Source organism: Calidris pugnax, unplaced genomic scaffold (genome assembly GCF_001431845.1).
Source record: "Calidris pugnax isolate Ruff unplaced genomic scaffold, ASM143184v1 scaffold196, whole genome shotgun sequence".
NCBI classification, from domain to species: domain Eukaryota; kingdom Metazoa; phylum Chordata; class Aves; order Charadriiformes; family Scolopacidae; genus Calidris; species Calidris pugnax.
In genome coordinates, this window is record NW_015091042.1 from 6,350,278 (window position 1) to 6,375,774 (window position 25,497).

The 25,497-nt window shown below is 43.9% G+C and overlaps 3 protein-coding genes and 1 long non-coding RNA gene across 8 annotated transcripts in view; 3 read left to right on the top strand and 1 right to left on the bottom strand.

The window, feature by feature from the left end:
• LOC106896389 (ATP-binding cassette sub-family G member 2-like) overlaps positions 1–3,085 on the top strand; it is a 35,944-nt gene extending 32,859 nt beyond the window's left edge. The window contains exons 14-16 of the mRNA XM_014956362.1: positions 28–117; positions 542–654; positions 1,773–3,085. Of these exons, the coding sequence (XP_014811848.1) occupies positions 28–117; positions 542–654; positions 1,773–1,920 (351 nt within the window). The 3' untranslated portion in view covers positions 1,921–3,085. The remainder of the gene's footprint in view (positions 1–27; positions 118–541; positions 655–1,772) is intronic.
• A 2,521-nt stretch (positions 3,086–5,606) lies between these two features.
• BLOC1S2 (biogenesis of lysosomal organelles complex-1, subunit 2) lies at positions 5,607–9,434 on the top strand. Of its 4 annotated transcripts, none has more exons than XM_014956170.1 (5): positions 5,607–5,726; positions 6,482–6,598; positions 7,461–7,580; positions 8,066–8,170; positions 8,779–9,434. In XM_014956170.1, exons 1-5 carry the CDS (start codon positions 5,675–5,677, stop codon positions 8,808–8,810), a joined length of 426 nt encoding a protein of 141 aa, XP_014811656.1. In that variant the 5' UTR covers positions 5,607–5,674; the 3' UTR covers positions 8,811–9,434. The 4 variants fall into 4 exon arrangements, with proteins under 4 accessions (XP_014811656.1, XP_014811655.1, XP_014811658.1 ...); XM_014956169.1 differs by lacking the exon at positions 5,607–5,726 and adding an exon at positions 5,762–6,052; XM_014956172.1 differs by lacking the exon at positions 5,607–5,726 and adding an exon at positions 5,762–6,042.
• A 3,748-nt stretch (positions 9,435–13,182) lies between these two features.
• On the bottom strand, positions 13,183–22,143 carry LOC106896390 (cytochrome P450 2H1-like). 2 transcript variants are annotated; one of them, XM_014956363.1, is made up of 9 exons: positions 21,765–22,143; positions 20,607–20,769; positions 19,611–19,760; positions 18,077–18,237; positions 16,905–17,081; positions 16,343–16,484; positions 15,741–15,928; positions 15,104–15,245; positions 13,183–13,959 (listed from the first exon to the last, which is right to left on the bottom strand). In XM_014956363.1, the coding sequence occupies exons 1-9, from the start codon at positions 21,942–21,944 to the stop codon at positions 13,778–13,780; spliced, it is 1,485 nt and encodes a 494-aa protein (XP_014811849.1). In that variant the 5' UTR covers positions 21,945–22,143; the 3' UTR covers positions 13,183–13,777. The 2 variants fall into 2 exon arrangements, with proteins under 2 accessions (XP_014811849.1, XP_014811850.1); XM_014956364.1 differs by lacking the exon at positions 18,077–18,237 and adding an exon at positions 17,569–17,729 and having other exon boundaries at positions 21,765–22,141.
• On the top strand, positions 18,168–19,825 carry LOC106896391. Its single transcript, XR_001413623.1, has 3 exons — positions 18,168–18,284; positions 18,871–19,050; positions 19,702–19,825. It is a non-coding gene; the product is annotated as an uncharacterized LOC106896391 (long non-coding RNA).
• Positions 22,144–25,497: the final 3,354 nt, after the last annotated feature.

Sequence of the window (25,497 nt, forward strand, 5' to 3'; positions counted from 1 at the left end):
GACTCATTTTAATCTCTTCTGTTCCAGATCTTTTCAGGCCTTTTAGTGAACCTCCCTTCAGTAATGGACTGGCTGAACTGGCTCAAGTACTTCAGCATCCCCCGATACGGCCTCACTGTGAGTAGAAAGTAGCATCTGTCTCCTGTGAGTAGCTTCCCTTCTGGCCTTGGCCGACTGGGCCATCTGCTTGATTGTGCTGGTCCTGGGGTGTCTGCAGTGCAGCCACCTGGTTTTCTGGGGCAGAAGATTGACCCAGATGAAAGGGGATGGACAGAAACCCATAGTGGGCAAGATAGAAACCCATGGCTAAATCACTGACATGAACTTTGAAGCCAAAGCCTTGAACACCAAACCATCCCACACATGGAACCTGGAGGAGTTCCTCGGAAAGGCAGCGATTGAAGAGCTTCAAAATAAAAAGCTCTTAAACATACAATTCCAAGAATGGTGATATGTGTCTTCTAATAATCAATTTCCTTTGAGATGCTTCAGTTTTAGCAGACCAAATCACTAACCCTATAAAAATCTAATGTTTCCCTAGGCTCTCCAAGTGAATGAGTACAGAGGTCTCTACTTCTGTGGTGAGATGAATCCAAACGTCACAGCGCCTGTGGCAAACGTGAGCAGTTGTCCCCCTGATATTTCAGGAGAAATGTAAGTCCCTAACTTATGCGGGGTCCTGGGCTCTAATTGTGATGGCTTCAAATTTTTGGATTATTCACAGAATAACCACTCACAGGCCAGTCTCAGTAATATGTCCCAAAATAATGTATTTTAGGATTATGAAGTAAAACTTCACAATTATCCAAGAGTGAAGTGGGGATGAAGCTTTACTCCTAAAAACAGGCAGAGGAGCTAAATTAAATTTTGGTTTGGATAACCTAGCCCTGGCTTAGCAGTTTTCTTAAAGAAACCCAGGGTTACTTAGGAATGGAAATGCAACACGTGGATGGCTACAGAGTTGTTGGGAAGTAGTAGGGCTGTGATCAGCTATCTCCCAGATTTGAAATACCCTTGACTATCAATAACTTGAGTTCTAGCAATGCATCTAGCTATGGATCTCCAATGATTGCTGTGTGAAACTAATGCTTTGGCATTTAATCACGATTTAATGTGGTTTTGGGTTTGATTCATAAATTGTCAGCTATCTAAACAAAAATTACAGAATCACAGAATGACAGGAATCGGAAGGTCCCTTCCAACCCCATATTGTTCTGTGATTCTGTGACCTCTGGAGATCATCTAGTCCAACCGATCGGAAGGTCCCTTCCAACACCATATTTTTCTGTGATTCTGTGACCTCTGGAGATCATCTAGTCCAACCCCCTGCCAGAGCAGGGCCACCCAGAGCAGGTTGCACAGGAACCCGTCCAGGTGGGTTTGGAATGTCTCCAAGAAGGAGACTCCACCAGCTCTCTGGGCAGCCTCTTCCAGGGCTCTGCCACCCTCACAGGAAAGAAGTTGCTCCTCATGATTAGATGGAACTTCCTATGGTCAAGTTTGTACCCATTACCTCTTGTCCTGTCATTGGGCACCACTGAAAAAGGACTGGTCCCATCCAGTCTTTTTAGTAGTAGGATACTACTGAAAAATTATGAGAACCAGAGATCTAGATTTGTCCCTTAAGCTTTTTTTTTTTTTTAGTGATAGGTTATGAAGTTTCTGTCACCTGTTTTGCAGAGTTGAGGGTAGAAGAATCTTTGTGGAACGGGAATAAAAGTAACTACCTGAAAACTTGCACCACGTAGTTATAAAACTACACTTTTCTGCAGGTGTTCCGGTGAAGCCTATCTGTGCAGCCAAGGAATCGAGCCTACCAACTGGGCAATGTGGGAAAACATAGTGGCTCTCTTCTGCATGACCGTCATCTTCCTTATCATTGCCTATGCAAAACTTCGGTTTATGAAAAAGTTCACGTAGACTCCTGTGTTGCCTTGCTTGGCAGCTTCTCTGGTCTCAAGAACCGCAGAGCTTGCTAGAGCCTCCTGGAAATTGCCAAAAGATTTTAACTGACTTTTACCGGACTTCAGATGGGAACCCTGTCCCCTTGTTTCTGGAGCACAATCTCTACACGATTGTATGATTTTTGTTTTTTAAGAAGAAATGCAATAATGTACATTGCATAAGTCTTTTTTTTTTTTGTAAGAATATAATTTTCATAATTCCTTAGGTATATATAAAACTATGTAAAGAATTATTCTTCTGTGGCCAACTTAGACAGGAAATGTCCATAGGGAAACATTTTCCCTTGAACACATGAGCTTTTCCATCACAAATGGTATAAGGTGATGATGGTATTTATGCACTGATATGTTGCCCCTTTTTTGTGCCTGTCCCATCTGAGGGGAGACAGAGGCCATTTGCAGCACGTTGGGAGCTGCGTTTTGAGTTAAAAATCAATACAAGGACCGAGCATTCCTTGCCAAGCAAGAGGAGTTATACTTCTAGTGCCTTCTCCGTGGAAGCTACTTGCAGAAGCGGCTTTTGATGATTAAAAACTAAACAGCAGTGGTGTAAGACACCTCATCTAAGAACAGTGAGAAATATATGCTCTTGTACTGTAAAAAAACCAAAACACACCCAAAAAAACCCCACACCAACAGCAAAAAACACATTTATTACTTATGACAAGGGAGGAAACTCCCTTTTTTCTTTTTTTAATAAAAGTTTGTATGCTTAGTAATAGCAGATCTTCTCAACAGCCTCCATGCACTATATATAGTGCTACTTACACTACGGACTGGATAAAACCACGGAGACACTGCTGGGGCAGCTACAGCAACGCTCACCGCAGCACAGCCGGTAGCGTGCGAGCAGTTATCTCCTCACCACATCGCCAGCAAGAGCAAAGCTGCTTTTAAGCTGCAGTTAAGACCTTCGGATGCAAATGGGGCAGCGAAACCAAAGGGAAAAAACCATCCTCAAGCACAAGGCTGGAGGCAAGTTTCTAGCACGGAAGGGACTCTGGTGCTCTTGCAATAAATGGTTGGGTTGTGGTGGTCGAAAAGAGGGAAACAAGCTGCTCTTTCTGCGCAGCTTCACTGCCTTTCACAGCTGCTAACAAGTAAACTGGTGCCACGCTTTACACATCGGTGTTTGTCTTTCTCCCCTGCCCCGTTCTTGCTTGTTCCCCCACGCGAAGCTGCTGTCCATCTGCCACCTCCTGCCACCTCCAGCGGGGACCCCCCCTCACGATGAGGCCAGAAGTGGCGGTGGGGGGGACACACCGGCTTCGACCTACGCTAAAGACCGGCTGTCAGGCCCGGGCGGGGGCCGGCAAGTGGCTGCCATCGCCCAGAGCCCAGCCATGAACTAGCAATGCATCTAGCTATGGATCTCCAATGATTGCTGTGTGAAACTAATGCTTTGGCATTTAATCACGATTTAATGTGGTTCTGGGTTTGATTCATAAATTGTCAGCTATCTGTAAACAAAAATTACAGAATCACAGAATGACAGGGATCGGAAGGTCCCTTCCAACACCATATTTTTCTGTGATTCTGTGACCTCTGGAGATCATCTAGTCCAACCCCCTGCCAGAGCAGGGCCACCCAGAGCAGGTTGCACAGGAACCCGTCCAGGTGGGTTTGGAATGTCTCCAAGAAGGAGACTCCACCAGCTCTCTGGGCAGCCTCTTCCAGGGCTCTGCCACCCTCACAGGAAAGAAGTTGCTCCTCATGATTAGATGGAACTTCCTATGGTCAAGTTTGTACCCATTACCTCTTGTCCTGTCATTGGGCACCACTGAAAAAGGACTGGTCCCATCCAGTCTTTTTAGTAGTAGGATACTACTGAAAAATTATGAGAACCAGAGATCTAGATTTGTCCCTTAAGCTTTTATTTTTTTTTTTTAGTGATAGGTTATGAAGTTTCTGTCACCTGTTTTGCAGAGTTGAGGGTAGAAGAATCTTTGTGGAACGGGAATAAAAGTAACTACCTGAAAACTTGCACCACGTAGTTATAAAACTACACTTTTCTGCAGGTGTTCCGGTGAAGCCTATCTGTGCAGCCAAGGAATCGAGCCTACCAACTGGGCAATGTGGGAAAACATAGTGGCTCTCTTCTGCATGACCGTCATCTTCCTTATCATTGCCTATGCAAAACTTCGGTTTATGAAAAAGTTCACATAGACTCCTGTGTTGCCTTGCTCGGCAGCTTCTCCGGTCTTAAAAACCCTAGAGCTTGCTAGAGCCTCCTGGAAATTGCCAAAAGATTTCAACTGACTTTTACCGGACTTCAGATGGGAACCCTGTCCCCTTGTTTCTGGAGCACAATCTCCACACGATTGTATGATTTTTGTTTTTTAAGAAGAAATGCAATAATGTACATTGCATAAGTCTTTTTTTTTTTTGTAAGAATATAATTTTCATAATTCCTTAGGTATATATAAAACTATGTAAAGAATTATTCTTCTGTGGCCAACTTAGACAGGAAATGTCCATAGGGAAACATTTTCCCTTGAACACATGAGCTTTTCCATCACAAATGGTATAAGGTGATGATGGTATTTATGCACTGATATGTTGCCCCTTTTTTGTGCCTGTCCCATCTGAGGGGAGACAGAGGCCATTTGCAGCACGTTGGGAGCTGCGTTTTGAGTTAAAAATCAATACAAGGACCGAGCATTCCTTGCCAAGCAAGAGGAGTTATACTTCTAGTGCCTTCTCCATGGAAGCTACTTGCAGAAGCGGCTTTTGATGATTAAAAACTAAACAGCAGTGGTGTAAGACACCTCATCTAAGAACAGTGAGAAATATATGCTCTTGTACTGTAAAAAAACCAAAACACACCCAAAAAAACCCCACACCAACAGCAAAAAACACATTTATTACTTATGACAAGGGAGGAAACTCCCTTTTTTCTTTTTTTAATAAAAGTTTGTATGCTTAGTAATAGCAGATCTTCTCAACAGCCTCCATGCACTATATATAGTGCTACTTACACTACGGACTGGATAAAACCACGGAGACACTGCTGGGGCAGCTACAGCAACGCTCACCGCAGCACAGCCGGTAGCGTGCGAGCAGTTATCTCCTCACCACATCGCCAGCAAGAGCAAAGCTGCTTTTAAGCTGCAGTTAAGACCTTCGGATGCAAATGGGGCAGCGAAACCAAAGGGAAAAAACCATCCTCAAGCACAAGGCTGGAGGCAAGTTTCTAGCACGGAAGGGACTCTGGTGCTCTTGCAATAAATGGTTGGGTTGTGGTGGTCGAAAAGAGGGAAACAAGCTGCTCTTTCTGCGCAGCTTCACTGCCTTTCACAGCTGCTAACAAGTAAACTGGTGCCACGCTTTACACATCGGTGTTTGTCTTTCTCCCCTGCCCCGTTCTTGCTTGTTCCCCCACGCGAAGCTGCTGTCCATCTGCCACCTCCTGCCACCTCCAGCGGGGACCCCCCCTCACGATGAGGCCAGAAGTGGCGGTGGGGGGGACACACCGGCTTCGACCTACGCTAAAGACCGGCTGTCAGGCCCGGGCGGGGGCCGGCAAGTGGCTGCCATCGCCCAGAGCCCAGCCATGAAGGCCGCGGCCTACCCCAGGCCTACCCCAGCCCCTCCACCGCCCAGCCCCGGCCCGCCGGCGGCCGCGCATGCGCAGCGGCGGCGAGGGGCAGGGCCGCGGCCTGGCGGGGGTTGAAGGCGGAAGCGGGCGCCGCGGGAGGGGGCCTGTCGCCATGGCGACCGCGGCGGAGGGGCTGCCGGAGACCGGCGCGCAGCCCGCCAAGCGTAAGGGGCCGGGGCCGCGGGGGGGAAGCCGTCTCCGGGTTCGCCCCTTGGCGGCCTGGCGGTTGGTCGGGCCCTCCCAGGCCGCGGCCTGCTCCCGGCGGTGGGGTGGGAGCCGGTTGCGGGGCGGGCCCGGGCCTTCGCGTGTGCCGGCCGGCCCGGTGGCTCCCTTGGAGCCCGGCGGCTGCACCCTGCTGCTTCCCCGGCGGGACTGGGCCCAGCCTTTTGAGTTGGAGCCGGCAAATGCTGCCGACAGAGCATGGAGGAGCCCGTCGGGCTGAGGAGGAGGTGCCGAAGTGCTCCTGAGAGCGGAGTACAGGCGGGTTGTGGTAGGAAGGGGGGGGGAGGAGAAAAGCGGTAAAAAAAAATACCGCTTTCCGTAGGTGGGGATCTGTTGTGGCTGCTCGTGAAACTGACAGGGAGCGAGGGAGCTGTGCTCCTATTCTGGATCGGTTACTAGAAATAAACATCGTTGTGCACAAAGTTGCTCAGAAGTTGCTTCCCCGATTCCTCTCCTGTCTTCTCAGCACAGGAGGGGGCTGATATTTGCAAGCGTGGCCAGGCCACTGTCTCTTGAGTGTTTCCTAAAGCATTATTTTGAAATAATTTTGATGCTATTTTAAGGAAACTGCCTAGGTTCGTTAGCCCTTCGTGTAAAGCAGGCGAGTTAAATGGAAAATAGGTGTAGCCGATTTTTATGGTGTGTTTCTGTACCTACTATCCTCCCCCTAATCCTGTAACTTCTCTACCCTGATTAGAGGATCCTGCTGTTGAAACAGCGGAGGAAGCTAAGGAACCAGCAGAGGCAGACATCAATGAACTCTGTAAAGACATGTTCAGCAAAATGGCCATCTATTTAACGGGTGAACTGACAGGTAAGTCGCTGCAAGTTTCTGTTTCTTTTAAAGAAATTTGTTGTGTAGTTTGTCTAAACTATACCTATTTACACAGAGTGTATTTAGAGCATGTGTGGCATGTGGCTTGACTGCTAACAACACTGAGGTTAATCGTATTAATGAAGTCCCAGATTAGCAGGAATACTTTCCAAAAGAATTCAGTCCAATATCAGCAACTTCAAAAACAAATTATCTTTTTAGTCTTGCAGAAGATTGTACGTGGAAAAATGAGCAGACAAAGGGGGTGTAGGTTAAGAAGGACTGGAAGAGAAGCACAACTGAGAGTGGAAGGTGTGCAGCTGTTTTGTTTCTGGGCGAGAGCAAGGATCGTACACGTATTTTTCCAACATTAATGCTTTAGAATAAACTGCCGTGCAACATTAACTGCAGCAAAGTAAACTGCTCAACAAGTTGGTGGATTCCATGGCCTCTAATTTTGAAAACATTCCACAGCACTCCTGATTGGCTTGAACTTGAAGGGTATATGGTACAGATTACCATCTGGATTTGTGCTGTCAGTTTTGTAAACATAAGGGTTTAGCTGACAGAATAAGAGCAGAAGTGTCAACTTTTCAACTCTCAAGTAGTCAACTTTTCTCGCTTGCAAAAATAAATTGCAGTTGAGTAAGTATTCATCAATCCAGTTGATTTTTTACAGTTCACAAAATATCATCTTTTTGTTGAGCATTATACTAAGTATACTTAATAATACTGAGTATTACCATCTCAACTATTCTGTTACTTTTAGCTATTGGTTTGAAATCTCTTGTCCCATTGAAGAGCCTGCACCCAATTCAAACCACATCACCTTTGAATTAAAATAAACTCTCTTCTTTTTAAGCCACCAGTGAAGACTACAAACTCTTGGAAAACATGAATAAGCTGACTAGCTTGAAGTACCTAGAAATGAAAGATATTGCTATAAACATCAGTAGAAATCTGAAGGATTTAAATCAAAAATGTAAGTAAATCAAATAAGGTAGGGTATAATGAATGGTGGGCTTGTTTGGGAAATACATCTATGGGTTGGATGATTCATGCTTCATTTGGTGCTGAAGGAAAGAAAACTCACTGAAATGCCCATGCTGGTGTACAATGCCAGTCTTGTATATTTCTGTACAGCTCTAGACTATGTAGACTAGCACAAGAGAAAACACAACTTGGTTTATGTGCTGTCTTACCCCAGATTTTGGATCTGATAGGAATGAAATAAGACTTCTTTTGACTCATGTTGCATTGCTACTTGCGTTGAGTTTAGCTAACATTTCATACTTTGCTGTAACATGACTGTCGGTATCACCACTTGGTTTTGGGGCAGGGGAAGGAATGAGCTTTTAAAGTGTTTTATCTGAAGAATGTAACGAGAAATTCTTGTTTCAAGTGTGAACTGTTTCTTGGAAGTGAATTGCTAAGAGCTGACAGATACAATTTTTCTGCTTTTTTAAGATGCTGCTCTTCAGCCATATCTGGAACAAATCAACCTAATTGAGGAGCAAGTTGCAGCGCTCGAGCAAGCGGCTTATAAATTGGATGCATATTCCAAAAAACTTGGTAACTGTCGTCCTCTAGTGTTACTACTGTGCAGCATAGTCCCTTGCAAGGGATTTAAAAAGATGAAGTGAACTCCTTCTTTATTTAACAAGTCTGAGCTGCAGAGTTGCCTGTGCAGCATAGTGTTGCCCTGCTTTTGAACAGCAAACATTGTATGTGAAGTGTTGGGAAAAGATTAATATATGAAGTTGTAGGGAGGTGGACTAGTACAGGTGTGCAAGTGTTGGGAAAAAATTAATATATCAAGTTGTAGGGAGGTGGACTAGTACAGGTGTTACTGAACTACAGCTTATTGGTGAGGCTTGATTTCTTTTTTACAATGTGCACTGACCCAGACTTAAAAGACAGGTGTTTAATCCTGCAAATAGAAGGATTCACAAAGTTCCACCAGACACCCAACTCCCCTTGACTTAATATTAGTGGTCTGATTAAAAAACTTGGTTCTTTAAAAGGTTATTTTACAACTATATTTGCCTAAATGCTTTAGGAAAAAACATGACCTGGAGTGATCCTATAAATTAACTTGAGTTTTAAGATGTATAGCAGCTTACAAGATTCAAAGCTTTTACCTATTTAGTCCTAAAATATTGTTGTTTTTCCTTCTGCAGAAGCCAAGTACAAAAAACTAGAGAAACGATGAAATTACAACACTCTTGAAGTTGGGCTATGAGTCGGACTGATCTGTGTTGAAGCTGCACAACAGCAATTCTGTATGTTGCTGAGGATTTGGTTACAGCTAACATCAGGACTGGTGACTTGTGGCTGTTGAATACAGTAGGCTGTATTCAGGCTTAAAGACTGAACAGTGTTTTCCTCTTCTCAAGTGGTTCTGTTGCCTCAGTTGTTCTGCAGTGAAAAGCTGAAACCCATCCCTAACCCATACGTTGATTCTGGCTCTCTGTGTGTTAGTCCTGCATCCCATGTGAAATAACTCTCTAGGAAAAGCCCTCCATAACCTATAAGGATGTTTTACTTTAGTAGCAGCAGGACCTAAACATTCTTTTTCCTTCATTGAGCTCTGCTTTGAGAAGGTACCTGGACCTTTGGAGCTATGAGCATGGTATTGATAACACTTCGGTTTGGTATCCATCTTTATCTGTTTGAAACAGAGAGACTAGTTATTATAAATTTACAATAAAACAACTTGCTGCATTTGTCTCTCTTGGAATCTCAGATTCCTGTTGGAAAAAATATGTAAGTTGCCTTTTTATTTTCTCAAAGCGTCTGTTAATAAAGACAAACTCCTTCCAGCTACTGGAGATCATAGCAGAGAACGTGCTTTAAATTCTGCGCCAGGTATTGCTGCAATTATATTCTTTGAATGTTTGGACCTCAGGTGAAATTGCAAGAAGTGTTGCTTTATCACATGCTCAGTTAACTGAGCAGATCTTAGAGATACTGTGTTATATGGCCTTGAGGTAGGATTTAAGAGAGAGGGTTGTGTTCACTCAAGAAAAGGCCTTTTTGGAATGAGCATCTTTAAGGAAGGGTTAAGTCTACCGGAGGTATCCCACCGTTTGCATCTTTTATAGTTAGTAGCTGATGACTTTTATATCTGTGAAAGCGAATCGGGCATTTTAGTATCATTATCAAAGCAACATCCTCCCACCCGACAGGAAGAGGTACCGACAGAGGAGTTACCATTTCTGTGTTGATCCCTAACCCATACGTTGATTCTGGCTCTCTGTGTGTTAGTCCTGCATCCCATGTGAAATAACTCTCTAGGAAAAGCCCTCCATAACCTGTAAGGATGTTTTACCTTAGTAGCAGCAGGACCTAAACATTCTTTTTCCTTCATTGAGCTCTGCTTTGAGAGGGTACCTGGACCTTTGGAGCTATGAGCATGGTATTGATAACACTTCGGTTTGGTATCCATCTTTATCTGTTTGAAACAGAGAGACTAGTTATTATAAATAACAACTTGCTGCATTTGTCTCTCTGAAATCTCAAATTCCTGTTGGAAAAAATATGTAAGTTGCCTTTTTATTTTCTCAAAGCGTCTGTTAATAAAGACAAACTCCTTCCAGCTACTGGAGATCATAGCAGAGAACGTGCTTTAAATTCTGCGCCAGGTATTGCTGCAATTATATTCTTTGAATGTTTGGACCTCAGGTGAAATTGCAAGAAGTGTTGCTTTATCACATGCTCAGTTAACTGAGCAGATCTTAGAGATACTGTGTTATATGGCCTTGAGGTAGGATTTAAGAGAGAGGGTTGTGTTCACTCAAGAAAAGGCCTTTTTGGAATGAGCATCTTTAAGGAAGGGTTAAGTCTACCGGAGGTATCCCACCGTTTGCATCTTTTATAGTTAGTAGCTGATGACTTTTATATCTGTGAAAGCGAATCGGGCATTTTAGTATCATTATCAAAGCAACATCCTCCCACCCGACAGGAAGAGGTACCGACAGAGGAGTTACCATTTCTGTGTTGCAGGAAATCAGACCGTGTAGAACAGCAGCCTGGTTTACAGTCCAGCAGATCGTCGTCTTCTCAGGATTCGTGGTGTGTTTGCAGCTCGGCTGGATAAGAGGATCTGGGCAGCCAGACCTAAAATCTTCCTGCCTAGAGACTGGACAGTGTCCTGCTTGGTGATCTCTGGTGCTGGGATGTGTAATACACCAAGAGACGAGGTGGCAGACAATCTATATGTCCTGCTTCAGTGTTTCATGCTAGATGTGGTTCAGCCAGACCCCATGGGGGTTCTGATAGTACCATCCTTCCTCTTTGCTGTTGTGGAGGAGCACCACAGGTGTCTGGCTGTAGAAGCTTGAGGATGCTGCTCAGAGCTCCTCTGTTCCCTGGAAAAGTGTAGATTTTTGTTACAGCATAAAGCACTTTATGCTTTATACGTGGCTGGGAGCTTAATCCCTGATCCCCTGGAAGTCCCCTGGCTGGCCCCTTCCCATAGAATCACAGAATGGTTTGGGTTGGAAGGGACCTTAAAGATCATCGGTGTGGTTCAGCCAGACCCCATGGGGGTTTTGATGGTACTATCCTTCCTCTTTGCTGTTGTGGAGGAGCACCACAGGTGTCTGGCTGTAGAAGCTTGAGGATGCTGCTCAGAGCTCCTCTGTTCCCTGGAAAAGTGTAGATTTTTGTTACAGCATAAAGCACTTTATGCTTTATACGTGGCTGGGAGCTTAATCCCTGATCCCCTGGAAGTCCCCTGTCTGGCCCCTTCCCATAGAATCACAGAATGGTTTGGGTTGGAAGGGACCTTAAAGATCATCAAGTTCCAACCCCCTGCCCTGGGCAGGGACACCTCCCACCAGACCAGGCTGCTCCAAGCCCCATCCAGCCTGGCCTTGAGAAAACCCTATGTCTAAGAACAGAAAAGTTACTAATTCATATCAGATTAGAAATTATTCTGGATATGTGGGCATCATCTAGAGCTGACTGGCCACTAAATCCTTACCAGGGCTGGTCATTTCAGAATTGAAACAGGACCATTGCTCTTCGGTACTGATGATCTCCGGTTCCCAGCTCTTCTTTGGTCATTTCAGGATTGAAACAAGACCATTGCTCTTCCAGTACTGATGATCTCCGGTTCCCAGCTCTTCTGGGAGGGTGGTGCCAGAGGCACAGAGTGGGTGATGGGACACAGAAGGATTGTTCTCCACTGACCCTGCAGTTTGGCTGGGTGCCCAAAGGAAGGGGTGACACGAGTTGCCACCCTAAGGAGATACTGGCCATCTGCTGTCTAGAAACTGTGACCATCTCCATGCGGTAAGGATAATTGTCAAACCCTAAGTGCGGGTGACTTGTCCCGTTGCGTGACAGCAAGCCAATTGGACATGGACCATGTTCTCAGATCCTCAAGGGGAGACAGACTCCACAGGTCCAAGCTGGGTGGGAAGGGTAAGGGCATGCCCTAGTAAGGGCATTTCTCTGCTCGTTGTCTTCCCGTGGCAGGATGGCAGGAGGGCCACAAGAGGGCCGTGTCTCAGCAGAGAAAACATCCACAAGATAAAGCCGTGAAGGCAAAGGACCAAATCTCCTTGATGAAAAAAGGTGCTTTCCTACATATAGAAAATACAACGCTATTTTAAAGCTGCAAAGGCAAAAACCTCCAGGAACGCTGAAGGTGGAAATCCATCTAGCATGGATCTACCATCCATGCATTGCCAACAAGTGCTTGGTGTTTTCTGGTAAGAAAGCTAAGAGATAACAAATTCCTTCACAAACTTGAATATCCCACCTCCAGGAAGCAGAAACAGGAAGAGGAGCTTGTCCCACAAGTGACTTTATTGGAAAGAAATTTTAGGGACTGACCACCTGATGATATTTTCATGTATCTTTCATTCATTTTTCTATGATTCTGTGGCATTTGTGGCTTTGGCCTTTGCAATGCCATGCTACCGACTCATGATACATCAAGCTTATTAATACTTACTAAAGGAAAGAATTTTTGCCTGTTTCATATAAATGCTGTTGTGGTACTATTACAGTTGCTGTCTTTTTCCACATAGCACAAATTCAGCTCTCTGCCTTCACTGTAGCTGCTATAAATTATACATGGCAGGGAATGTCATCAAGTTGAGAAAAGTCAGTCCTACATGTGTACAGGTGTGCTCTGCAACTCATGTAAACTCTTTTAACTCTTTTTTTTTTCTTTTTCTTTTTTTGCCCTATTGTTGCTTTAGCAATCTTTCCGTGCTTCGTAAAATAATGGGAAGATACAAGCTGCCATTCATCTAGCAAATGGCACTGGGGGGGATCCCAGTATTATTTGGCTTGTCTTCTTTTGCCACAACAGGCAGTTGGGGTTCTGATAGGTCTCATTGGGTCATTCCAGCCTTCCCCCACATTGGTACCGAGAACAGAAGTTTTACGGGTGGTGGACCAGTTCATTCTTCCGTCCATAATACATTTCATATAAATGAGCAAAATAAAACAGGCAGATAGATATATACAAGTCTTGGAAAATATTTGGGAGTGTAAGCATAGTGGTGGCAGGTTTTTCATGAAAAGGTGTTCTTCTGGGATCTCAGAAAAAACCAACAATTCAGTGTGCTATTTCTTTATTTTGTAATTGAAATTTTAATTTCACAAACCTTCGTTATGATCACACAGGAGAGGATCCATCTAACCAGTCATCAATAGACTCCGTCCCCACCACAAGAGACAACATGTAATGGGGCAAGAAAACAGTAGATTATCATCTTCTGACAGAATTCCCCTGACACTGTTTTAACGCTTCTCTTTACAAATAGGTCACATACAAACTGAAAATACAGAGGAGAGAGGTACCTCAAGCAGAGTCTCTGGAAACTCAGGATTATGAGCATCTGTACAGACCCTGAACCATCAGGACATCGGGAGCCAGGTAGGAACCTGAGCGAGGAGAGGTAGGTACAGAGGAGAGCCTGTAGATATAATTTTGCACAAGGACCTGTCTCCTTCCCTATGCAGTTCCCTGCTCTGTCTCTGTTTAGAGCTGGCTGTGGTGATTATAAAAACACCGTACAGCTTTCTTTTCTAAGCAAATTTCTCTCCATGAAGTATCTAGCAAATGATCCAAGAGTTTCAATCTCGGCAGGCTGGGAAATGGCTGGCATTCAACCTGAGTTTTCATGAGTGTGGGAGCTGGTGACTGCCTTCCCTTGGCTAACGTGGAATGAAAGAGACTTCATAAGGTCGGGGCAGATTTGCCAAAGCACTGATTAGTGGGGAAATGTCAACGTCCTTGGGATCCACAACAGGTTTCAAAGTAAAGTTCTGCAGGATGGCTGTAAAAAATATGAATAGCTCCATCCGGGCCAGGCCTTCTCCTGCACAGATGCGTTTTCCTGCAAGTGAAAAACAATAAAAAGTCAGGTAATAGTGCAGTATTTTGCTGGTAACTTATTTTAACCACTGTTCCATGAAAGTTGAGACATCTCAGAATGGACAGGCAGTGCTATAGCATTTTGAGGAAGCAAATTAATTAAACTAGGAGCTACGCATCTAGAACGCTGAGAGAGCAAAGGGCAAAGGTGGTTTGAAGGCTTTGGTTTCTCATGTTCTGCTGTGGTTTGATGGTGAGTTTGGAGAGAGAGAATTTGCGTGAGTCCCACTTTGTACATCTCTTCTTGGGAAATGCATTGGAGGAGAAGCTTTCGCAATGGCTAAAAAATGGAATAAATTGAAACTCTAGTCCTCCAGCGTTAGAGCTGCCCAGAAATGACTTGAGCAAGGATGACCATGAGCCAACAACGTGCCCTTGTGGCCAAGAAGGCCAATGGCATCCTGGGGTGCATTAGGAAGAGTGTGACCAGCAGGTGGAGGGAGGTCATCCTCCCCCTTTACTCTGCCCCCTTTACTACTCCCATCTGGAGTCCTGTGTCCAGTTCTGGGCTCCCCGTTTCCAGAAGGACAGGGAGCTGTTGGAGAAGGTACAGCAGAGGGCTACAAAGATGATGAGGGGTCTGGAGCATCTCTCTCATGAGGAAAGGCTGAGGGACTTGGGTCTTTGTAGTCTAGAGAAGAGAAGACAGGGGGGAGCTGATCAATGCCTGATAAATACTTAAAGGGTAGGTATCAGGAGGATGGGGCCAGTCTTTTTTCAGTGGTGCCCAGTGGACAGGACAAGAGGAAATGGGCACAAACTTGAATATAAGAAGTTCCACCTAAAGACGACGCGGAACTTCTTTCCTTTGAGGGTGGCAGAGCCCTGGCAGAGGCTGCCCAGAGAGGTGGTGGAGTCTCCTTCTCTGGAGACATTCAAACCCCCCAGGACCCATTCCTGTGCAACCTGCTCTGGGTGACCCTGCTCTGGCAGGGGGTTGGACTAGATGATCTCCAGAGGTCCCTTCAAACCCCATGTGATTCTGTGAGCAGATCAGCAGACACCACTGCACAGACCATAGGGATAGACACACTAAAATCCTCAAAAATCTTCAGAGAGGTTCTCAGAGATGGTATTCTAGGATCTGAAACAGAAAAAGGTCTTACCTGCAGAAAATGGCATGAAGTGGTCACTCTTTTTAAAGGTCCCATTTGCATTCAGGAAATGTCCTGGGTCGAATTTTTCTGGATTTGGAAATTCCTTGCCATCGTGTAGGACGGGAGACAGCATAGGGAATATCATAGTGTCCTGAATTTAAAGAGAGAGGAGGAGAAAGTTAAAATGGAGGCATTCTAAAGCAAAAAGGCATTGAGAAGTTTCCAGAGTTGGATAGAAGGATAGTTAAAGTTTAACCAGTTTAAAATGAGCAGTTAATGAATAGAAATGGGTGCCATTGGTATGGCAAGTATGGGGTTTTTTTGATGAATTTTGATGGTGAGTCTGATTAGAGTATTTAATATTGCTTCCAAATAATTTTGAACTTTGCTTACATTTATGTGAAAAAATAGAAAGTTCTATTGCTCTGTCTCACTCTTCACACAGAGGACGAAAAGTCTTTTTTCTTTTTTTTTTTTTTCAAATACAAGGGGTTGGACTAAATAATTTCCAGAATCCCCTTCCAAACAAAATTATTCGGATTCTATATCACATTTCAGTATTTTTGAAAAGAAAAGAAAACAGAATGAATAGAACACATCGTTGTTTTCAAGAGATTATGACTTTTCTCAGACGCATGGAACAGACCTTAGGAATAAAATAGTCTCTGAACTTGGTGTCTTTGATCACAGTATGTGGGACATTAAGCGGAAGGAAGTCAATGAATCTCTGGATTTCATGGACCACAGCGTCTGTGTAGGGCATCTGGCTCCGATCTGCCATGCAGGGGCTTCGGTCTCGGCCAATCACACTGTCAATCTCCTTCTGAATTTTCTCTGTTAGGAAAGAAGTAAGTGTTGCGTGGACAAGTTCCCCATCTTTTTACCTAAGCAATATTTACAGCAAAACTTGCTTTTAGCGCACCAGGAATATATGAATGTATTTAGTACTAATATCTCTTTCCTGTGAATAGAAATGAGACTAATGCAAGATTAATTAAGACCAGGCTGGATGGGGCTTTGAGCAACCTGGTCTGGTGGGAGGTGTCCCTGCCCAGGGCAGGGGGGTTGGAACTGGATGATCTTGAAGGTCCCTTCCAACTCTAACCATTCTATGATTCTACTACACATTTCCACACTGCAAACATACATGTTTCTTTTGTGGGGGGACCATTGCCACGTGTGGAATTGTCCGACTTGATCCCGTGACCTATTAAAAAGTTTTGGGTTATTTATTTCCTTTCGTATTACCTACTATCTCTGGGTATTTCTGCAGAATCAGAAATCCATGTCTCAGCGTGATGCTGGTGGTTCCCGTTCCCGCCAGGAACAAGTCAAGAGTGGTTCTGCTCAAGGTCTCAACGGTGAATTCGGAGTGACTGTTCCCTTTCTCCTGGGGGAAGATTTGGCAGGAGGTTGTGAATGACAAAGCTCAGCGCTACGTACCCATAATGTAAGTTTTTAAACGCATCTAATGTCCTTTCAAAAATATGATACTAACTCTCCAGAACACCAGCATTTATGATACTTTTACTAAATAATATTATGAACCTTTTTTAATATGGGAGGAGCACTGAATTACATCAACCAGATTGGTCTTCAGCTTTCCTAACTTTGTGTAGTGCTGTTAATTCTGTATTTAAAAATCCTCGAGAAGAAAATTGAGAGGATGATAGAATTAACTTGATGTCCCAAGAAAAGAAAGTACCCTTCTGTATTTGCAAAAGCCCACTGCCCTGTCACAACCGAAAAAAAGCTGGGATTCAAGCAGGGGTTTTCTTATAATCCAATACATCTCTTGCTCTTACATTACCTGTTCCATTTTGTTAAGAAAAGCATCAACAAAATCTCGAGGACAACTGGGATCCAGGGTTTTCTGGTGTTCCTCTATGATTTCTATAGTGAATTGATCAACTTTTTCAACATTTTTTATCAGTTGTTGATGAGGTCCAGGTAAATGGTCCATGAGAGTGGGGAAGAAATTGTATAGCTGTAAAAATAAAATGTTGTAAAAGCACTTTCTGATTAATGTGGGCGTAATAAAATGTTCCCCTGAATGTTACTATGAAAATGGGGCAATTAAACTGTTTTGGAACAGTAGGTCTTTATTATTCAACAGGATTTTAATGTCTTTTGCTTTATGGTTTTACTACAGTCAAGGATAGACTTCACATGAGCAACTTTTGCGATGATATCTTTCTTTGGACATATAATGGCAATTCCATAAGATAAGAAAAAAATACAGCAATTGGTTATTTAACTGCCTTTTTGGCTTTCAAAAAATGTCTCCAGATTTAGAAGAAACTACTCCAATAAAAAAATAATAACATGGATAAATATTCCTTAATAAAAGGGATTATGAGAAATATTCATAAATAAAAAATTCTTGAAGGTCCCTTCCAACCCAAACCATTCTATGATTCTATAAAATACTATAATCATTTACAAATTTATCAATTAAATAAAACTGTACACACCTGTGTGTGTATAGAGTTTTGAAGCCTGTTGTTTTCCTCTAGCAGCTCAATTAAAGTTATAAATTTCTTGTCCTCATAGTCAAACCGATCCCCAAAGACGATGGAGCAGATGATGTTGGAAACAGCGTGGATCAGGAAGCTGCCAGGGTTAAAGGGTTGCTCTACAACAACAAAAAAATACTACAGTCAAGGATAGACTTCACATGAGCAACTTTTGCGATGATATCTTTCTTTGGACATATAATGGCAATTCCATAAGATAAGAAAAAAATACAGCAATTGGTTATTTAACTGCCTTTTTGGCTTTCAAAAAATGTCTCCAGATTTAGAAGAAACTACTCCAATAAAAAAATAATAACATGGATAAATATTCCTTAATAAAAGGGATTATGAGAAATATTCATAAATAAAAAATTCTTGAAGGTCCCTTCCAACCCAAACCATTCTATGATTCTATAAAATACTATAATCATTTACAAATTTATCAATTAAATAAAACTGTACACACCTGTGTGTGTATAGAGTTTTGAAGCCTGTTGTTTTCCTCTAGCAGCTCAATTAAAGTTATAAATTTCTTGTCCTCATAGTCAAACCGATCCCCAAAGACGATGGAGCAGATGATGTTGGAAACAGCGTGGATCAGGAAGCTGCCAGGGTTAAAGGGTTGCTCTGCAACAACAAAAAAAAAGGGTATCTTGCTTTCAGTATTTCTCAAGGTTTCAAGAGAAGAAACAACAACAACAACAACAAAAAAAGGGTATCTTGCTTTCAGTATTTTTCAGGCATCCTCTGATGGTACAGGGAGGTTTTGCATTCTCTTCAAAGCACTGCAGACCCGGAGTTTTGCAGTCCTTTGAAGGGCTGATCCAATTTATTCTTCTCTGCTTGAAAGGAACTAATTTCTCTGTTTGAATGGTTTCAGTGTCTCATTTGTCCTGTTCTCAGCAGAACACTGGTCTGTGTGGCTTGGTTCCTCTTCAGCTGACATTTGCCTGTCTCTCTCATAGACTATTTATTACAAATGGCTTAAAAAGTCCCACCAAAACCCAACGAATCCGTAAGGACTTTGCCTGAGCCCTGTCTTGAGCTTATTGCACCCTGTTGAATAACTCTATTAGCATAACCTCAGCTGTATTACCCTCTCCTAAGGGTTCCAATGCCTGCAATCAAAGTCTAGTTTTGGTAGCACAGCTGAAGAAGCGTCTGAGTACTGCAGTGTGAGAAAAAAAAGCAAGATTAGACCCAAGAAAGGAAGAAAGAAAGAAAGGTATAACTGCAGACAGTTATAGGGTGCATCTCAAGGTTTCAAGAGAAGAAACAACAACATGAAAAGGTATAAAAAAATCCTAAAAGAAAACCAAGGAGTCAGAAACTGGCAACTTGGCAGCACCAAGGATCAGCCTATTCCAAGGAGCAACACCACCAACCCTTCTCTGCCTGACCGATGCCACTGAAGACTCGGCAGATGTCTCCTCAGAGGTGGTGAGTCTATTAATGCTGAGCCTGGTAGATAACTAGTCCTAGTTACTTATATTTGCATTAACAGTAAATAACGGGTTTATACTTTTCATTGTATATATAGATCTTGCTTGCAAAGCCCTTTAGTACACAGTAATAGATGCTGTAAATAGGTGAGGCAGAGATGGAGGCTTGCAGTTGGGCATGGGAAATACAGTATTCCCATGCTAGTGAAAGGATAAGAGCAATGCAGGTGAGTGTTTTCTCTGATTTGTAGCAGGAATGTTTATCTATGAAGCCAGACTCAATTTTCTAGTGGCTCATGGGCAGCGGTGTCGCTTTAGCTTCCTTTTAGATCTACCAAGAGCAGTTATCCTCCCCTGCTACTCTGCCCTGGGGAGGCCCCATCTTCTTTAGCTTCCTTTTAGATCTACCAAAAGCAGTTATCCTCCCCCACTACTCTGCCCTGGGGAGGCCCTATCTGGAGCACTGGGTCCAGTTCTGGGCTCCCCAGTTCCAGAAGGACAGCCCCTATCATGGCAGATACCCAGGGTGTCCCAGCAGGCAGAAAGTCCATGCCCTACCGTGCATGTTCTTGATCCTCTCCACCAGAAAACGAGCTTCCTCCTGGATTCGCTCCTCAATGCTCTTCTTCCCCATCCCAAAATCCCGCAGGGTGGTGAGTGCGAATCGTCGGAGCTGCCTCCAGGTCTCCCCATTGCTGGTGACGATGCCTGACAGAGGAGGGAAAAAGGGACACCCGTGAGGATACAGATTTCTTTTTTCCCCTGAATGGGAGCTACACGGTAAGTACTCGACATGCAAACACACCTTTCTGTGGAGTTTTACTGCAATTGCTATTTGCCCAAAAATGTAACCTCTCTGCAGTTCTGGGGGTGACAAATCTGATCCATCTGTCACAGCACTTTGAGTAAAACTGAATTTATTCCCAGATTAGGAAAAACTAGGACGTAAATAAGAGTGTAACACTGGTACTGGCTTAATCTTGGCCACAAGCAGATGGCTTTTGCACTGAGATAACTGCTCAAATGTTCTGCTGTGCACCTTCACATGGTGTATCATTGTTGACAGTACCAATGATAGTGCACTGTAGTACCATGGGATAGATACCCAGATAAATGCTGTACTGGGAAATTCCCTGGTGAACAAACTCAGTCTTGAACGTGGCCCTTCCTGGGACAGGCTATAATCTTGTCTTTGTTGGGCCGTGGACTTCCCTTTCGCTAGTTCCTTAGCTGGATGTGTATTGTCAATATTCTCAGACACGGGAGAATGAACATAAGGTCTTAGAGGCACATTTAATGAACAAAACTTTGGCCAGAAGTTGAAGCATGCTGAAAATAGAAAGGCAGTCAGCGAAGCCAACCTGGGACATTAAACAGTTCCCCAGAGGTCTGATTTACTCAAGGGTCCAAGTAATGAGTTGGGCTTTTCGGTTTTTATTGCTAATTTGTATGCACGAAAGCAGTAAATTAGATCCACTATTCCTTCCTCCATTGCCCTCTCAGCTGAAGCACTGACAGCATCAGCTTGGGATGCTAACATTACCAGGGTCATACCTGTGCCTTGGAAGAGTTTTTTAAGCAGTGGTAGACTGCCTCTCCCGCTGAACTCATCTGCCTGGTCAATCAGAGCTTCTTTCACAACATCATACCCATGCAGCACCACAACCTTTTGTGGGCCTAAATACACGGTGAAGACAGGACCATACTTCTCGCTGAGCTGTAGGGAAGAGGAACACAAAGAGCACCACGTCTGAACATTAACCAGGTGAAAAGAAGTTTGTAGCGAAGGGGTCTAAGGGGGAATGTGCTGTTGTCCCAGCATCACTGAGATGTGGCGATGATTAGGGCTACAAAGGTGATGAGGGGCCTGGAGCACGAAATCCCTACACCTGCCACCTCCCAGACCTCGGTCGAGGTCAAGGGGTAACGGTTTTCAACTGAAAGAGGGTAGATTTAGATGAGATCTTAGGAAGAAATTCTTTGCTGTGAGGGTGGTGAGACACTGGAAGAGGTTGCCCAGAGAAGCTGTGGCTGCCCCATCCCTGGAGGGGTTCAAGGCCAGGCTGGATGGGGCTTTGAGCAACCTGGTCTGGTGGGAGGTGTCCCTGCCCATGGCAGGGGGTTGGAACTGGATGATCTTGAAGGTCCCTTCCAATCCAAACCATTCTATGATTCTATAAAATGATTCTGACATCAGCCAGAAGAGGGAACAGACAACACAGTTCAACTTCAAACTTTTTTGCTTCAACCCCTTCACTAGCTTCTTGTACACCCAGGAGATCCAACCTGTCTGCTAGGGAGCAGAGGCAGTAAAATGGAGCAGGGTCCTTCCTAAAAAAGGGCCAGGCTGTGCTGCCAGCGTGGTGAGGAGCTGGGTACAGGAGGAGTATAGTGAATATTACAATAGCATCAGTGCCTTGATTGCAAATCCACTGCAAATTGCAGTACTGCCATCAGGTCAGCACAGGGCTCATCATTAGTATCGATTGCAAATATACAGACTTAGACTTGCAATATATATACCTAGATATATAGATTATTGCAATATATAGACTTGAGAAACGTGTCTTTCTGGGAAACCTTTTGTTTCTGCTTGAGTCTGACATTTGGTCAATGCAAATTAAGCTCGTTAATTAAGCTGAGACAGTCTGGACCATACTGGTTTTTATGTGCAGTGGAGAAAACATAGGGAAGAAGGAGACAGTCTCTTACCTTCTTCAAGCTTTCAGGCAAGTTCCACAGGTCCAGCTGGAATATGTTTCCAAGAAGGGGGAGTGTGATGGGGCCAGGAGGTTGCTTCCCTTTTTGTGATATGCTTCTCCAGGTGGAAACGAGAAGAAGGCACGAGACACAGATCAGCAAGAAAATAGTGGTCACTCCCAGGAGCTCCATGCTGGGCTGAGGAAGAGAAAGGAAATGTCGGAAGAGCCTGATGTTGAACCTGTAAATCCGTGCTTATTTATATGCTGTGATACCAAAGCACATGGATGAAATTAGCCAATAGTGCCTCCCTAACCCTACTGAGATATGAGGTTACTTATTAATCTGCTCAAGATAAGAATGAACAAACTAGGGTGACCTCCTTGTTTACATACTGATTTTTTTCCTCTCCAGCTTGTGTTCCTTTGTGTAATCATTCATGTAGGACTAAAGAAACCACGGTCAAATGCTGTTGAACAAACTCAAAATGCAAAAATATTTGCAGCCTAGCAGCTATGTATATGCTTAAACTCTTGCTGATTGCCCTCATGCATACATGGGCATCTGCCAACCCCTCTAGAAGGTGAGCACAGTGGCAGGAGGTGTTGGGGTTGAAAACGAGCACTCCAAGTTCTTCTTGGTGATTTCACCTCTGTTTCTGGAATGAAATTATGCAATTGTACCCAAGTCACACATGCAGGTTTTGAGGAATACGCAAACCACAAATCCCTCCAGCAACCTGCAGTTTCCTTTCTGATGTTTCTAGAAACTGGTTGAGGATCCATAGAAGGTGTGAAGATCCACGAAAGGTAAAGGCTCTTCATGGATTACCCTGGACAGAGCTTAAAAGAATGATTGGTTTAATTACTACTGAGAATTTAATACGATGTAAAATATTAAATGAAATACAGTACTTAAATGAAATTTCAGTCCCTAAAGGGGCTACAGGAGAGATGGGGAGGGACTCTTGATCAGGGAGTGGAGCAATAGGATGAGGGGTAATGGTTTTAAATTCAAAGAGGGGAGATTTAGATTAGATATTACGAAGAAATTCCTTATTGTGCGGGGGGTGAGACACTGGAACAGGTTGCCCAGGAAGAAATTCCTTATTGTGAGAGGGGTGAGACACTGGAAGAGGTTGCCCAGAGCAGCTGTGGCTGCCCCATCCCTGGAGGGGTTCAAGGCCAGGCTGGATGGGGCTTTGAGCAACCTGGTCTGGTGGGAGGTGTCCCTGCCCAGGGCAGGGGGGTTGGAACTGGATGATCTTTAAGGTCCCATCCAACCCAAACCATTCTATGATTCTTAAAACTAAGTAGGTATGGGAAGGAGCCTGAGTAACAGGTACACCGTCTTAAAACTAAGTAGATATGGGAAGGAGCCTGAGTAACAGGTACACCTTTCCTAAACTACAAACATAATTACTAAATATGTGTGTAAATATTACTAAATACTACAGGAAACCTGTAGTGCATAAACCAGTGATGTAGGTACAAGGGGAGAAAAATGAATTTATTAGGTGCAAAATTATATGTATTTTCTGACAGTGCTTAAATGTCAAGAGCATGAATTACTCTTTTGGGGTTAAGGAATGTTACTAAACTTGACTTTTGTGAGTCTTATATTAGTCCTAAAGCAATGTTAACTCAGACCCAGCGTAGCCTCAGTAGGGGAACAAATAAGTGAAGAGAATGTGGGATGCAGAGACTAGAAGCTGGTAACAACTGCAGTGTAAGGAAGGTAATGGAAACATTACTGGGATAAAAACCCAATTGATTTCATCACTGAAGGAAATCTCAGTGTAATAAGAGACATGAAATTCCTCTTAAACTCACTCTGAATGAGAATCCGTGCCAAACGATAGTATTTTCGTGTCTACCTCTGATTAGCAAAGGTCAGACGTTTTCTGTCTGTGGAACTGGTGCTCAAAGACAACGCCATGGACAGTGCTGGCAAGAAGAACCGAGTGGGTCAGTGTCCTCTGGCAGCACGTATTTCCCTCCACATGCTAGAGAGGGAGGTCATCCAGACTTCCAGGCGGCTAATGTCAGATGAGACTCATCTTACCCAACGACATTAGGGACCATTTCAGTTTCTCTGAACCAGAGAAAGAGGCTCTGCCACCTGCCAACTCTCAGCCCATCCCATTACATCTTTTGAGATGCAGACCCAAAATGGTAATGACCTCTTAGGTGGTGTGACACTGGAAGAAAGTGTGAAAAATTATATATTCTTGTATATCCTGTATTTATAAAGTCTTTTATTTTTCTTTCAGGTAATGGTAGTGGGCTTTGAAAGGTGTTTTCTTTCCTGCATCGACTCATTGGCTTAGACCTTGGGTCCACGTTGGTTCCATCAGTTTTTGAGTGCTCATATCTGCACTTCCATGTGTACAAAAATAGATGGATATATTGTGAACAGCAGACTTTGTTTTCTACTGAGTTGTCAAAAGGGCATTTAAAGGGTGGGCAGATTTTTTCCTTTAGCCCAATTAGCAAAGGACTAGCAGATTCTACAGCAGCGAGGAAAGAAACATTTCCCACCTAAATTTAGATATTAAGAAGGTAGGTGTACAAATCAGCTCGTCTCCCCTGTTAGGGGAGAAACACTGATACTTCCAGAGAACAGGGCATCTGACTTTTCTTTTTTGCCTATTTTAGCATGAAATGAGTCAGTCACTGAAGAAATGTATTTGTGTCCCTTGACTGCAAAGGGAGCCTCAGGAGATTTAAACAGATTTACATGTCTGGCTGCCAGGGATCTGATTTGAGGCAGATGACGCCAATTCCCTGCGCATCTCTCCCTGTCCCGAAGATTTTCTTTATCAGCAACAAATTCTGCATGTTCTGTTACAACAGGCACCACTGAATACTGCACACTGAGGGTATTTAAAACCAGAAGTGGGCAGATGAATGAAATTGAGAGGAGCCTTCTAGGCCAAGTCCGGAGGGTTGATTATATCACTGAGAACACTCATTTTTATTGCCGTCGAGGAAAAACTGAAGTTGTTTGCATTTTTGTTCCCTTTACTTTTGCAGATGAGGTGCCTTGTGTTCCTCTACTGGCAGCCCTGAGGATGAACAACTGCTGTGAAGCCTAATGTGGTGGAAAAGCAGGGCTTTGCTTGCAGCATCACTCCCACATCTGGACGTGGCTTTTTAAATTATTTTATCTAATCACTCGCATAACCCCTGAAGGATTTCAAAATGGTGTTGGGACGAAGCCAGAACTGCTTGGAGGGATCCAGGAGTTGCACTGGAAAGAGATTTAACTGCTAAAGGTCTTGGGTCACCTCTGATGACAGAAAGGCAAGAATTATGTGAGTATGGAAGGCTTATTTGAGTATGAAAGGCTTATTTGGGTATGAAAGGCTTATCTGTGTATGAAAGGCCTATCCTGAGGCAGTTTTTATTCACAAGATGCACCTGAAAAACTCTGTTTTCTTCCTAGTGGGGTATAAATCCTCCTGGGATCCCACCCTGGGTTAATTCATAGCCTTTCGCCTGGGACCTGCACTTACTCTTTAATTCACTTGCTCACAGTCTTCTGGTGGGAGCTGGTGAGTCTTTGCATCACTTTTTCGATATTTTTTTTGTCCTTCCCTTTCCTTAACTGCCTTTTTGTCTTGGCCCAGGAGTTTTTCTCACTTTTACTCTTCCAGGTCTCTCCTGCTGGAGAGAGATTCAGAGTTTCCACGGTGGAAAGCTGGGTGCAGGCTATTAACCAGTGTCTATTCCCTGGCTTCCAG